This window comes from Pelodiscus sinensis, chromosome 5 (genome assembly GCF_052426305.1).
Source record: "Pelodiscus sinensis isolate ZL-2025 chromosome 5, ASM5242630v1, whole genome shotgun sequence".
In the NCBI taxonomy this organism is placed as follows: domain Eukaryota; kingdom Metazoa; phylum Chordata; order Testudines; family Trionychidae; genus Pelodiscus; species Pelodiscus sinensis.
Genome location: NC_143056.1, coordinates 44,960,168 through 44,974,126, shown reverse-complemented (window position 1 = coordinate 44,974,126; position 13,959 = coordinate 44,960,168). Strand labels below are relative to the sequence as shown.

Genomic DNA, 13,959 nt, shown 5'->3' with positions numbered 1-13,959 from the left:
TACATACCGCAGCTACCACATCCAATCATCCTCCTTGTGTTCTCTACTACTTGGGCCATGGCCACTAATGCCTCTGTGTTTTATCTACTTTCTCGCCAAAATCCTATTAGTCCAGTGAACACACAAACAAACCAAAACACCCTCTCCACAGCAAAAACAAACTCCAGGTCCCACAATCCAAACTCGCTTTACAAACTCCCACTCAAACTCCCCTGTTTACAGCTCTGTTTGCTTGGCTCCTGTGCCGCTGCAGCTTTCTCTTTATGAAATCCCTGTTTCCCTCACTGTACCCTGCCCAAGTGTTTTGACCATGATCTATTTTAAATCTAGATGACTAATGTCACTATTTCTATGAATCTATGGAAACTTCTATTAGGCATACATACATAACTATCCCCTTCGTGCACATGTTTCTTGTCACAGTCTGTATTTTCTTTCTAAGGTAACTTTTTTTCTTATTCTTCTCTGGAAGATATATTTTTTTTGTAAATTCTGAATCTTCTACTTCATACTGTATATGACACTTAGAAGTTAGACTTGCATTTAGTGACTATCAGAAGCTATTACAGTCTATACTGCCCTTTGCGTGACCGGGCATTGCGTCAGACGATAGCAGCGACTGGAGAAAATGCTAGCAATACAGGAATTGGAGAAATACAGCATCTGACCAGGATAGCTCTTTACAAAGTGTCCTGAGTTTAGTCCTTAGTCCACTTATATTATTGTCTGGGTGTCGTCATTGCTTCAGATGCTGGAGCTGGTAGCTATACACCACTTACAGCAATACACAAAAATACTTGGTTGAGCATGTGTTTTGTTTGTATTCTGACAGCCTATCACCAATTCTCCTCCCAAATGGATGGCTGAACTAGAAAATGATGATATTGATATGTTAAAGGGTAAGTGCTTTCCATCTAATAGTTTATAATGTGGAGTCTAGGTCAGTGGAAACTTGAAAAATCAAAGGGAAAGAACCTAAGCTATTGCCTAGTGTGCTGATTATGCAGTACATAGGGCTTGAAAGGGCAGTTAAAAATATATTTTTGTGTGTGGAAAGTTTGTGACCTAAATCTATGTTGAAAGCCCTCTTTGCTCTTAATTCTTAAATCCTCCTGAAATTTCCATGCAGACATTTTTTTTTAAATCCACTTCATCCTTGTTCTGTAGTGTGAGAAGAACTTGTTTTTCTTGTCAGGGTGGGTGGTGGTGTGTGTGTGGTTTGTTTGTTTGTTTGTTTTTGTTTGTTCGTTTGTTTTTTGGGTTTTTTTGTTCTGTGATTATGTAATTAGAGAACTATGAAATATTATAATATTCTTTTTAATGTGAAACATCTGCAGGAGAATACTTTCTTACCCTATTTGAAAAGGAAAGAAAAAGCACAAGCCAATATTCTTTCTGTGCCTGTCACTCCAGAAATCAAGATTTATTTTCACTCAGTTGATTGTTTTTTGTTTTTGTTCTCCCCCTTAGATTGAAATCTTACTAATTTTCACAGGCTAATGAAAGTGGAGCCTTCAGCTCAACTGAAAATTTCTCAAACTGTTTCTTTGGGAGTTACTTGTGCATGGACAGATCTAGGAAACATTGCCAACTTCTGAAATGTTAGACAGAGCTTCCTGTGAGTGCATTAACTGTAGAAAATAGGAGCTCTAGGAGCACAGTGAGTAGTTCTACTGCACTGTTTCCATTTTAGATCTTGAAGATTTCATCAGGCTGAAGAAATGTTTGACCATATTTGGATACAAAGTTTACTCAAATTTGTAAATACACAATACAATACAATAAATACAAAACAATCTGAATTTAAACAATAAATAAAATAGTGACTCTAAATCGTATTAAAGCATGTAGAATCTATCTGGCCTACACAAGGTTATGCTTAGGTTAGGTGTAATAAGGTTGGGCACCACTGCACAAGATTGTGACACTCTCTTCTGGTCTTAAATCCTATGAATCTACATGGAGCAATTGGGTCACAAAAACCTAATTTTATTTTAAAGTACACAGAGAATAGTGAGGTGGAGGTGGCAGAGAATGTTGAGTTCATTTTTGTTTGTGTACATTTTCAGAGAATGAAATACAAAGTACAAGTGCTCAGGAGAGTTCATTAGAGGGGATGTTGGTAATTAAGTAGGTTTCTGTAGCTGCTTGATGCTAATATTGAACCATTAAATTAAGGGTAGACAATTATGCAGAAGGAAGAAAAGTCAGGTATAGATGGCATGGGTTCTATACCACATATGCTAACAGAATTTGACCGAAGAGCAATCACAAACTGGCCATAATCCCATGGATACTTGTAACACAGTTTGTCCCTGTAGGTGCTGCTACTTCTGCTCAAAATGTGAGTTTTGTAAAGATACCTTCTCTGTAGGATTCTAGCTTGTGCATATTGGTTCTTTAGTACAAGGCTGACAGAACTTTCCTAGCTCTTTGGGTTTTTTTATATTTGAGGGCAACAGTAACAGAGTGCACTATAATCCTCCTAGTCACCATCCACCAGCCTCTGCAGAGAAATGTTGCATTCTCATTCTGCTAATATGGTCAGCAGCAATTTAATTGATGTGGCCATTTAAATGGCCGCAACTTAAATTTCAAAGTTAATTGTTCCCAGTGACCTTTTGCACTTGTCAGAAATACTGTTTCAGATGCATCCTCCTGCAGACTGTCTTCACTAAGGAGAAAGATGTTGTTAATGTACCTTCATAATATAAGAATAGTCCTGGAAGGTCAGACTAAGGGTACGTGTAGACTACATGCCTCTGACGACAGAGGCATGTAGATTAGGCTGCCAGACATAGGAAAATGAAGTGGCGATTTAAATAATCGCTGCTTCATTTAAATTTACATGGCTGCCGCGCTGAGCCGACAAACAGCTGATCAGCTGTTTGTCGGCTCAGCGCGGCAGCCATGTAAATTTAAATGAAGCAGCGATCATTTAAATCGCCACTTCATTTTCCTATGTCTGGTAGCCTAATCTACATGCCTCTGGCGACAAAGGCATGTAGTCTAGACGTACCCCAATAGTCCATCTAGCCCAGTATCTTGTAAGAACATAAGAACGGCCGTACTGGGTCAGACCAAAGGTCCATCTAGCCCAGTATCCTGTCTGCCATCAGTGGCCAGCACCAGGTGCCCCAGAGAGGGTGGACCAAAGACAATGATCAAGCAATTTGTCTCCTGCCATCCCTCTCCAGCCTCTGACAAACAGAGGCCAAGGACACCATTTTATCCCCTGGCTAATAGCCTTTTATGGACCTAACCTCCATGAAATTATCTAGCTTCTCTTTAAACTCTATTATAGTCCTAGCCTTCACAGCCTCCTCTGGCAAGGAGTTCCACAGGTTGACTACACGCTGTGTGAAGAAGAACTTTCTTTTATTAGTTTTAAACCTGCTCCCCATTAATTTCATTTGGTGTCCTCTAGTTCTTCTATTTAGGGAACTAATAAATAACTTTTCTTTATCGGCCCTCTCCACACCACTCATGATTTTATAGACCTCTATCCTATCCCCCCTCAGTCTCCTCTTTTCTAAACTGAAAAGTCTCAGTCTCTTTAACCTCTCCTCATATGGGACCCGTTCCAAACCCCTAATCATTTTAGTTGCCCTTTTCTGAACCCTTTCCAAGGCCAAAATATCTTTTTTGAGGTGAGGAGACCACATCTATACACAGTATTTGAGATATGGGTGTACCATAGTTTTATACAGGGGCAGTAAGATATTCTGGATCTTATTTTCTATCCCTTTCCTAATAATTCCTAGCATCCTATTTGCCTTTTTGACTGCCGCTGCACACTGCGTGGAAGTTTTCAGAGAACTGTCCACGATAACTCCAAGATCTTTCCTGATTTGTTGTAGCCAAATTAGTCCCCATCATACTATACTTATAGTTGGGGTTATTTTTCCAAATGTGCATTACTTTACAGTCTTCTGACAGTAGCTTATGCCAGGTCCACTCCCTGTTTCTGACAGTTGAGAGGTTAGGGACATCCAGAGCATGGGGTTTCATCCCTGATCATCTTGGCTAATAGCTATTGATGGACATATACTCCCCGAATTTACATAATCCTTTTTTTGAATGTGGTGAAGGCCCAAACTATAACATCCCTTGACTATACATTGTGAAGAAGAACCTCTTTGTCCTTAAACCTACTGCCTATTAACTTTCACTGGGTGATTGCTGCTTCTTGTGCTATGTAAGGAAGGGTTATTTACTTCTTTATGCACTTTTTCCACACTTGTCATGATTTTACAAATCTCTAGTCTATTTCATTTTTGTAGTCTTTTTCCAAGCTGAAAAGTTCCATTCTTTTTAATCTGTCCTCATTTGGATGCTTTCATACTCAGTCATTTTTGTTGCCCTTTTCTGTACCTTTTCCAATTTTAAAGTCTCTTTTTTGAGATGGGGCAATCAGAACTGCACACAGTGTAGTGACGTTTATATTGTCTGTCTTATCTATCCCTTTCCCAATGATTTTTCATTCTCTCTTTTTTTTTTTTTTTGACTTCTGCTGCACATTGAGTGGATGTTTTCAGAGTGGATGTTTTCAGAGAACTATCTATACCCTTTTCCTAGTGAAGGTGCACCCACCAAATCAATTGGCCTTGATTCATATTTTCAGTGTTATCTTCACAAGCCTAGTACTAGAAGTAGCTTTTAAATGAAATCTTAAATTCTGTAGCAATCATTTGAGTACTGATATAGTTACATATGGATATCACAAAGCAGATAATGGTTATGAGTAAATTAATGTTTTCATACTAATAAATTAAACTTTAAGATACAGGCTGTATTTATAAGTTAATTGGTATTTTTTTTTCTCAATCCCCTGACTTAACACTTTGGGTTTTTCCCCTGGTGGAATTGAAGTGTAATTTTTAATTTAATTAACAGATTAATTGAGCTCTCAAATCAATTTGATAAGTAAATAATTCTGCAGAACATATTTGTATCAATATGTAACAGACCTAATCTCTCCTTTTAAGTACAAAGTTGGCTATGCTATGGAACAACTATGAAACAATAGCCACTTTACTAGTGTCTCAAGCACAAAAGCTACACGTCTCTAATTCCTACTGAAAATGTGGGTTGAATTTAAGAAGTTCTTGTTAACTTGTATTTGTTTGCTACTCAGCTTCAAGCTTGTTTACTCCCAAAATAATTAACTATGGGGTGACAGACAATAGCAAAGCAAAAAGGCAAATAATCCTTCTATGTGTGGCTCTCATTCAGTCACACTGGAAATACCATGTACAGCTTTGTATGTCAGCGGTATTCATGCAGTAGGGAGCTCAGAAAAGAGCAACAAAATAAAGACTATTGCTGAAATCATTTGAAGAGCAAAAGAATTCATAATAAGTGGTGGTTCAGTTGAAACATGTCTAAGGTGAAAAGAGAGCAGAATGTATCTGTCTACAGATTTCTCTGGTGTTTACACACTTTTTGAAGAACTGTAGACTAACAAGGAATAGTGAGATGAAAGGAAGGGAAAAATCCAAGAAATATGAGAATTTTTCAGACTATAGGAACACCACCTTAGTGGAAGTGTTATTGCATGGAGTAGTCAAACTTAGGGTTGACAAAATGCAATTTAAAGTAGGGAAGTAGGGAAGAACTACGCACTAGAAGAAGGGTGGGTTACAGGAGTACGTCACTTCTCTTTGTCTAGTTCTGTAATCAAGATTTAGGCACCCATGCTTGGAATTCCAATAAGGAAGCTATGGACCTACATTATTTCCCTGTCATCCAAATGTGAAGAGGACTGCTGAATATAAGCCATCTTCAAATGGTAGAGAGCACATCTTCAGTGTGACCTGAAAGTTCTCTGCTAAATAGCTAATATGGATTAGTTACCACTAGAGGGCAACAAACAATGTTAATCACATTTATTCTGTTTTTAGAGCTGGGAAGCCTTACCACAGCAAACCTAATGGAGAAGGTGCGAGGCCTGCAGAACCTGGCTTATCAGCTAGGGCTAGATGAATGTAAGTGCTATACATGTTCACTAGTGGCTTCATAGTGAATTTCCTCACTTCAGACATTTAACTTGCTCTATCCAGTTCTGCAGTCCTCTCTAGCTAGAAATGTATGTGTAAAATTTCTCAACATTTGATTTGATCAAATAAATAGTACTTGGCTCTTTTACCAAATCTTCCAAGGTCTCTCTTTCTTTGGCTTTCATTGATCCTGCTTTTCCCCATAATATGTTCCCAATTAACTTACTTTTAACAGGGCAATAAGTTGAAATTCAACAGACAAATGAATGTTAGAAGGAATTTTTTAAACTTATACTACTACTAATTCAGACATCATTAGAATGTAACTGCCCAGAAAACCGATCTGAATTATGGATGTTAAATATCAGTTAATTGAATAGTCGAGTAACCACATGAACTCCTTATTGGTTACTTGACCATTCTATACTTCAGTTACTCAACCATTCTATTCTTCCTGGTGGTGGGGCAGGTAGCTGGTGCGCTCTGGCCCCACTCCGTGAAGCCCCCCTGACACTCCATGCTGTTGCCTCTGAAACAGAGGCAGCAGCACAGGGTGCCGGGTGAGAGCCAGACCATGAGGGGAGCCAGTTTAAATACCAGCTCCCCTCATGGACCTGCTGCCTCTGATAGAAGCAGCAGCAGCCCCTGTCCGGCGGGGAGAGGAGCAGCTGAACTCCCAGACCCAGTGTGAGCTGGAACTGAGCTGCCTGGCTCTTAATACACTTTAAATGCAGAGCTGTAGCGGAGTAGGTCCTTGACCCAGCATGAACCAGGACTAAGCCAGGCTGCTGCTAAATTTACTGGCCTGGGTGGTGGAATATGTGTAGTCTGTAGCATTATTATTATTATTATTATTATTTTTAATGGAGATTGCTTATCTCCTAGAACTGGAAGGGACCTTGAAAGGTCATCGAGTTCAGTCCCCTGCCTTCACAGCAGGACCAAGTACTATCCCTGATGAATTTTTGCCCCAAATCCCTAAATGGTGTCTGTAAGGATTGAACCTCACAACCCTGGGTTTAGCAGGCCAATGTTCAAACCACTGAGCTATCCCTCCCTTAAACTTATTAACCAATAAGTTTTTGCTAATCGGTTAATTGACTATACTATAACATCCTTAATCTGAATATCATGTAAACTGCTCAGTGAAGATAGCATTGCAATGGGAACTAGTGACCAAGAAAACCCTCTCTCTCCTGATTTGTATTTTTTTGTATAAATACAATTTCTTTTTTTAGTCTTGAAGTTGCCACAGGACTTGTTGGTTTTTAAAGTTATAGATTAACACGGCTACCCCACTAAGACTTTTGAAAATGTAAAGGAATAGCCAGTAATGAGAAACTAGTCTAATACACTATGTCATGCATCCTTAGTTTTAATATTTTTTGTATGTGATTAAAAAAACAAACACCAGGTTTATCTGCAAAAACAAGTTAAAATAGCAGTAACTGAAGAAGAGAATCACTACATATTACTGGAGGTATTATTGTGGATGGCAGGTCCTTGCAAAGAGTTAGGAAACTTTAGGTTGGAAAGAGAACATCTATCAGTTCCTCTATCTATTGTCTCAACCTGTACAGTTGAAATTACAAAGCAGTTTTCATTTACAGCCTTCTATTGCATACTCACATTTGCAGTCTATAACTGAAATTTCCCCTGCTTTTTCCTCTTCCTTGTGTGTGTGTGTGTGTGCGCTTTTGTGTGTGTGTGTGTTTTTTTTTTGTTTGTTTTGTTTTTTTTTTGTTTAATGGAATAAGCAAATTTCATTTGCTGAGTTGGGAAAGAAGAGGGAAATGTACCCGCCTTCAAAAATCATGATATGTTTCAGAACTCCCAGATTAGGAACCACTAAGAACATAAGAACATACTGGGTCAGACCAAAGGTCCATCTAGCCCCATATCCTGTCTGCTGACAATGGCCAATGCCAGATGCCCCAAAGGGAGCGAACTCAACAGGTAATCCTCATGTGATCCCTGTCCTGTCACCCCTTTACAGACAAACAGAGGCTAGGGACACCATTCCTACCCATCCTGGCTAATAGCCATTGATTGACCTAACCTCCATGAATCTATTTAGCTCTTTTTTGAATCCTGTTAAAGTCCTTCCACATTCTCTGGGAAGGAGTTCCACAGGTTGACTATGCGCTAAGTGAAGAAAAACTTTCTTTGGTTTGTTTTAAACCTGCTGCCCATTAAATTTTATTTGCTGACCCCTAGTTCTTATATTGTGAGAATATGTAAATAATTTTTCCTTTTTCACTTTTTCCACACCAGTCATGATTTTATGATTTTATATCGTATTCCCCCTTAGTCTCCTCTTTTCTAAGCTGAAAAAATCCAAGTTTTTAAAATCTCTCTTCATATGGGACCTGTTCCAAACCCCGAATCATTTTTGTTGCCCTTTTCTGGACCTTTTCCAGTGCCAATATATCTTTTTTGAGATGAGGCAACCACATCTGTATGTAGTATCCAAGATGTGGGCATACCATGGATGTATATAAAGGCTATAAGGTATTCTCTGTGTTGTTCTCTATCCTTTTTTAATGATGCCTAACATTCTGTTTGCTTTTTTGACTGCTGCTGCACATGAGTGGATGTTTTCAGAAAACTATGCATAATAACTCTTTAAGATCTCTCTCTTGAGTAGTTGTAACTAAATTAGTCTCCAGTATATTGTATTTATAGTTGAGATTATTTTTTCCAACATGCATTACTTTACATTTCTCAACATTAAATTTCATTTGCCATTTTGTTGCCCATAGATCACTACCATAAATCGTTCACTTTAATTTCCCTCAGTAACTGAGCTGGAATCTCCTATTGGGATTGGCTGTATCTATCTCCTTGTGATCACAGTAGTATAATCTCATGGTGCAGTTTTTGAGGGCAGAGAGTGACAGTACAGTTCACTTGTTTCTCTTAGGTGGTATATGTTCTGAATGTACATCCAGGGCCGCCTTTATCAGCATTGATGTTAGGTGTTATCTACAGGGCTCGCCGAGCTGTCCGGTGTTCTACGCATGCGCAGATCGCCGGAACCCAGCTCTTCCGGGTTGTAATCTACTCGCCACAGACAAGTAGATTACAAAGATTGTTGAGCCCTGGTTATCTGTGATAGTTTTTCAATAAATTGCAAGTTTCTTTGAGGCATAATTAAAAATTGTTTCACCTTGAATGTTGGGTTGACTCTTGTAAACTACATACAGTATGGATAACATCAGTGTTTCTAGATTGGTACTTTCCAAGAGGAATAAAAGGTTAATTTGTTGCTTTGGGTTTTTTTTTATCACCAGAGTTTAGATATAAAGCCAGAGCTCAAACTATGATGGCCTGCATTCCAGTTAACTTAAAATGAAGCTTTTAACACAGTACTCTACTTTTATTTTCCATTAAGTCTTTAAACTGGACTGAAGAAATGGGGTGATTAAAGTTTGTTTGTGGCCTTTCCATGAATTTGAAATATGTGCAAAAGCCCTTTATTTGGAGAGAAATAAGGAGAACATCATCTCTTGGGCTATGTCTATAGTACTCTAAAGTTCCAGGATTTGTTTTCTGCCTCTAGCTCAGAGATAGGCAACTTAGTAGAGGGCCACAAAATCCACTGAAAAATGTTCAGTGGACTGTATGACTTTTTATTTTTTTAGAGGCTACATATTGTTAGGCTGAATGCCCCTGCATGGGTTTTCAGTAGTGGGGATTAAATCTGGGTGATCTTGAGCATAATTAATTAGCTTTCATTACCTCAGTTAAAAGGCCCAGTTTTCTTATCTAAGGTTATGTCTAATACCGCACTGCTATTCCAAAAAAGGCGGAAAAAGCTATGCAAATTGCAGTTTGCAATTTGCATAGCTTTTTCCGGAAGAGGCTTTTCCGATATTTGGTCCATCTACACTGGGCCAAATGTTGGGGGGGGGAAAAAAACCCTTCTTCCTCGTAAAACAAGGTTTACAGAGATGCTGAAAACGTGCGCCTGCTCTTCCGAAAAAAATTCAGAAGAGCAGACGCGTTTCCTGGACGCAGCAAAATTCCCTGGATGCAGCAAAGGGTCTTTTTTTTCCGGGATACCTCCAGTATCCCAGAAAAACTGCAGTGTAGACATAGCCTAAGACTGCAGCATGGTCATCAATCCTTATTTGGCCTAATCACCACTAGAGGGGGACAGAGTGCCACACCATCTATGGATGGTTTACAGTTGTGTAACTCAAAATTTATTATAGTACAGCTTTAACTGTGTGTATAAAAAAAAAAGTGTTTCTAAAAGCCTCTTACAGCACAGCCTTTAAATGGGGGTAGAGGGAAACAGTTTAAATATACCTCTTTCACAAACCTTCTTTAATATGCAGAAGACTAGCGGATTAATAAATGAAAACCTCAAACATAAAAACATTTTAATGTGTTTTCTCTGCTGCTTATAGACTGCCTCTGCTCTGCTCCCCTGGGGCAGACCTTGGGACTAGAAGCAAGAGCCCATGCACCAGGTTGCAGTGCTACTGAAGTGTGGCTTGGCTGCTCTCCTGTCATGCCAGATGGGAAGGAGTTATTGCCCCTCTGTGTGCAGAGATGCACCCTGAACTGTCCATGGCCAGAGGACAGTCAGATTGGCTTTGGGATCTGAGGCCAGCGGAAAGGCAGTAAGCAAAACTGGGTGGCGTAGAGTGGAATCTGAGTTGGGTAGGCTGAGTGGTGGCATGATGTGGCATATGGGCTTCAGCTCGCATTCCTTCTTGACACTGGCTCCGTCCTGTGCCATCTGGCTCTGGTAACCTACTGCCCTTTGGTTAAGGTATGCCCTGCCTCTGCTCGTTGCTTGGCTAGAACCTAATTGGCTCTCAGGTCAGTCAGCCAGTGTGGAAGCAGTAATTGGAATTGGGTTCTGAGAGAGACACAAGAAACAACTTGTGTTGATGGGGAAATGGAGTGAAGTGGAATTGTATGAGGCAGCTTTATTCACACTGCATCCCTCAGCCAGCAGGATCACTCTTTTTCTCCCCCCCCCCTCTGCTCTCCTCCCTCTTCCCCCTCCCTCCCTCCCGGGATGGTGACACCCCATCTGTGAGCAAGCAAATAACTCCATCCAGGCTGCAGATTATTTTAACAGGCTAATTGCCCAACTCTGTTCTAGGTGCTGTTGTAATAGAAATAATTAAAACATGAGTGTGGTGCATTTTGACAGGTGCTATTACACCTTTTTGCTCAACTCTGTTATCAGATCCAAGGATGGAATTGATCTTAAACAAAAACAAAGAAAACAACCCCCTCCTCAACATAACCTGTGTGTTATCTAACGCTGTTCTAGGATTGATGTCCTCTTCCCTCATGTACGCTTTCATTCTTCCATCATGGGGGTTTATATTTTATAGCACAGTCAACAATTTTGCTACAGACCTTTGCAGATTAAAAAATATTCTATAGTAGTAAGTTGAGAAGCTTCACGTATCATTTATCCTTCTTCTGATTTTTTTTTTTCAAATGATCTTTGAGGTTCAACCCAGTGCTTCTTTGAATTACCTGGCAGAGCCAGGAATAATCATTACTAAATGGTGTGGCAGGAATCGCCAGCTGGTGCTGTTACATAGTGTCTTCTGAGTCTTTCTTAGTTTGCAAGCACATTTTTAATTTCAGAAATAATGCTCTGGTAGTGGTTCCTGTTTCATATTTTTTGGGAAAGCTGTGACTAGCAGCAAGTTATTCTATTCCTTGTGTTCCTTCCTAGAGTCAGTTATCAAGGCAGATTTGTTCCATAGGAACCAGGCACTGGGTTTTGGATGGAGATTTGTTAATGGGGAGGGGACTCACTGGGTGCCACTTGACCATCTCTTCCATGATTTGTATATGCATGTAAATAAAACAAGTTGCACTAAGTATGTATATGTTCCATGTTGCTGACTTCTCCCCACATTAGAAATCCAAACAATATATTCTACTGCTAAAATGTAGCCACTTTACTTTTTACATAATGCCTAATTAACTTGTGGAACTCATTGCCATATCCTGTTTTTGAACCTGAAACTTAGTGAGGCTTAAAAGATTCATGTCTGTATGATTAATGGAGAAAATCTGTAGGACGTTTGCTTGGATCTTTAAAAAACTGCAAATGTAACTGCTGCCTAGAATTTAGGAAAATCTTTTTGCCTGGGTCAGATTCTTCCTTATAACTTTGTTAATGTATCTTACATCTTTTTCTGAAGTCTCCAAAAAAGACAGAGTTGAATCATTGTTCAAATTGAACACAGGTGGTCTTAGGCAACATGCTGCTACCTAACACCAGTATGCCACTATACAGTAGGGAAGGACAAGTGAAGAATCCTATATCTTGACAAGGTGTAAAGTGGATTGGAGGAAGCAGAATGTTACCTATCCTGCAGTGAGGCTGGACATCAGTTACCATTTGCAAAAAGTATCTTAGGATCTCAAATCTTTGGGAATTGGACACCTTTCCAAGTGTTTGTAACATTGGGATGCTCTAACTTGAAGAGACTGTCTGTTTCAGAGATGATGAAGCAGGAGATGGATAGCAGAAACTCTTGCTTCTTTGCACTGCATTTATATTCTCTTTGAAGAGCTTCTTCCCCTAGCTGTCCCTTTTAGTAAAAACTACTTGCTGCCATCCTTCATTCCCTTTCCTCTGTGCAGGCAGATGCAAGGGAGGGTAGTACTGTACATTTCTCTGGACAAAGCTGTAGTCTTAGAGTCTATCTTGTAGACTCATCTCCTAAAACTGCTTTCTTGGAGATGGGATTACGTAACTGCTGCACTGGGAACTATCGGAGAGGATTTATTCTTAGAGGGGAAGAAACTAGCGATATGGGGGCAGGATCCTTCTGGGAGACAGGGCAGTGATAAGTGTCCAGGATGACTATATTTGCTATCAGTACCTCAGTGCTAGTTTACCAAAGAGAAGGAAGCCTATTCTTAATGTGTTAATGTTAAAAAGAATCAGCAAATGCTGATTTTTATGCCTTTTCTGAAATGTGGACCCTCAAGCAGCACTGTATTGGGACATTGAGATAAGTACTCAGCCAGAATAAAGAGCATCCCCTATTAGAGTCTGATTATGGCAACTCAATGTGACTCATTCTATGCCACGCTTAGAGGTCTTTCTATTTACTTTGGGCATTTATGGACATCTAGCTGTCCTGGTGTCTATATTCTCTTACCCAAGTGCTTACCCAGATCTCATGGAGAGATCAGAGTGAACTGGAAGATTCATAGCAATTTACCCATATGCCTAGAAAACTAGTTATGCCCTGCCAGGAACCAAAATAAGGAACACCAAAAATGTTAAAACACAGAGTACTTAGCCAGGTAGCCTTTTGGTGTCAGAGCACAACAGAGCTGATCCCTTTGGCAGCTTGAGGAACCAGGGTTGGTACATTCTCTCCTGTTGGCAGGATTATTGGGTTCAGCTTATTACTGTTTTGGTCATAAAATATCCACTATAGTATCAGACAAATTTGGGGAAGTTCAGCTAAATTTAAATTCCATCTCTTGTCACATCTGTATTTTGGGGGCAACCTACTGTTCAAAATGACATGGAAGTCATTAATGGGGAGAGGGGAAGTCTGGGTTTCTGCCTCTCTGAGGATTAGTTTGTCATTCCAAGCACCTCCACAACAATCCAACCTACCTCGTTCAGCTGCATAGCACCATCCACAACTTTAGTGTTTCTTGAAAGATATATTGAGCCTATTGCACTAGGAGCTCCAGAAAATCCTTTTGCCAGTGGAGAGTGCTCCATAAGTTTAGCTGATCAGCTACAACCTTTTATGACTTCTTGGCCCAAAAGCTTTCCTCTCTTCCCTCCCCCGCCTCTCTCATGTCAGGGCTACTCAACTTTGGAAGCCCTGGGGGCCACGGTGATTCTCTCAGCACATGCCGAGGGCCACAACTTAAGTGTGGTTGCATATACATGCAGTATATGCAAATAGCTTCTTTCACACTGATGGGCATGAATACAAAG

At 39.9% G+C, this 13,959-nt stretch overlaps 1 protein-coding gene across 3 annotated transcripts in view; it reads left to right on the top strand.

Annotated features, from left to right (window-relative positions):
• LIN52 (lin-52 DREAM MuvB core complex component) overlaps positions 1-13,959 on the top strand; it is a 136,456-nt gene that overhangs the window by 7,995 nt on the left and 114,502 nt on the right. For all 3 annotated transcript variants that reach the window (XR_016349623.1, XM_089778438.1, XM_006117735.5), the window contains exons 4-5: positions 833-899; positions 5,904-5,987. Coding sequence is in view for 2 of the 3 variants with exons in the window: in XM_089778438.1 (XP_089634564.1) it covers positions 833-899; positions 5,904-5,987 (151 nt within the window). In the remaining variant the exon portion in view is untranslated. The remainder of the gene's footprint in view (positions 1-832; positions 900-5,903; positions 5,988-13,959) is intronic.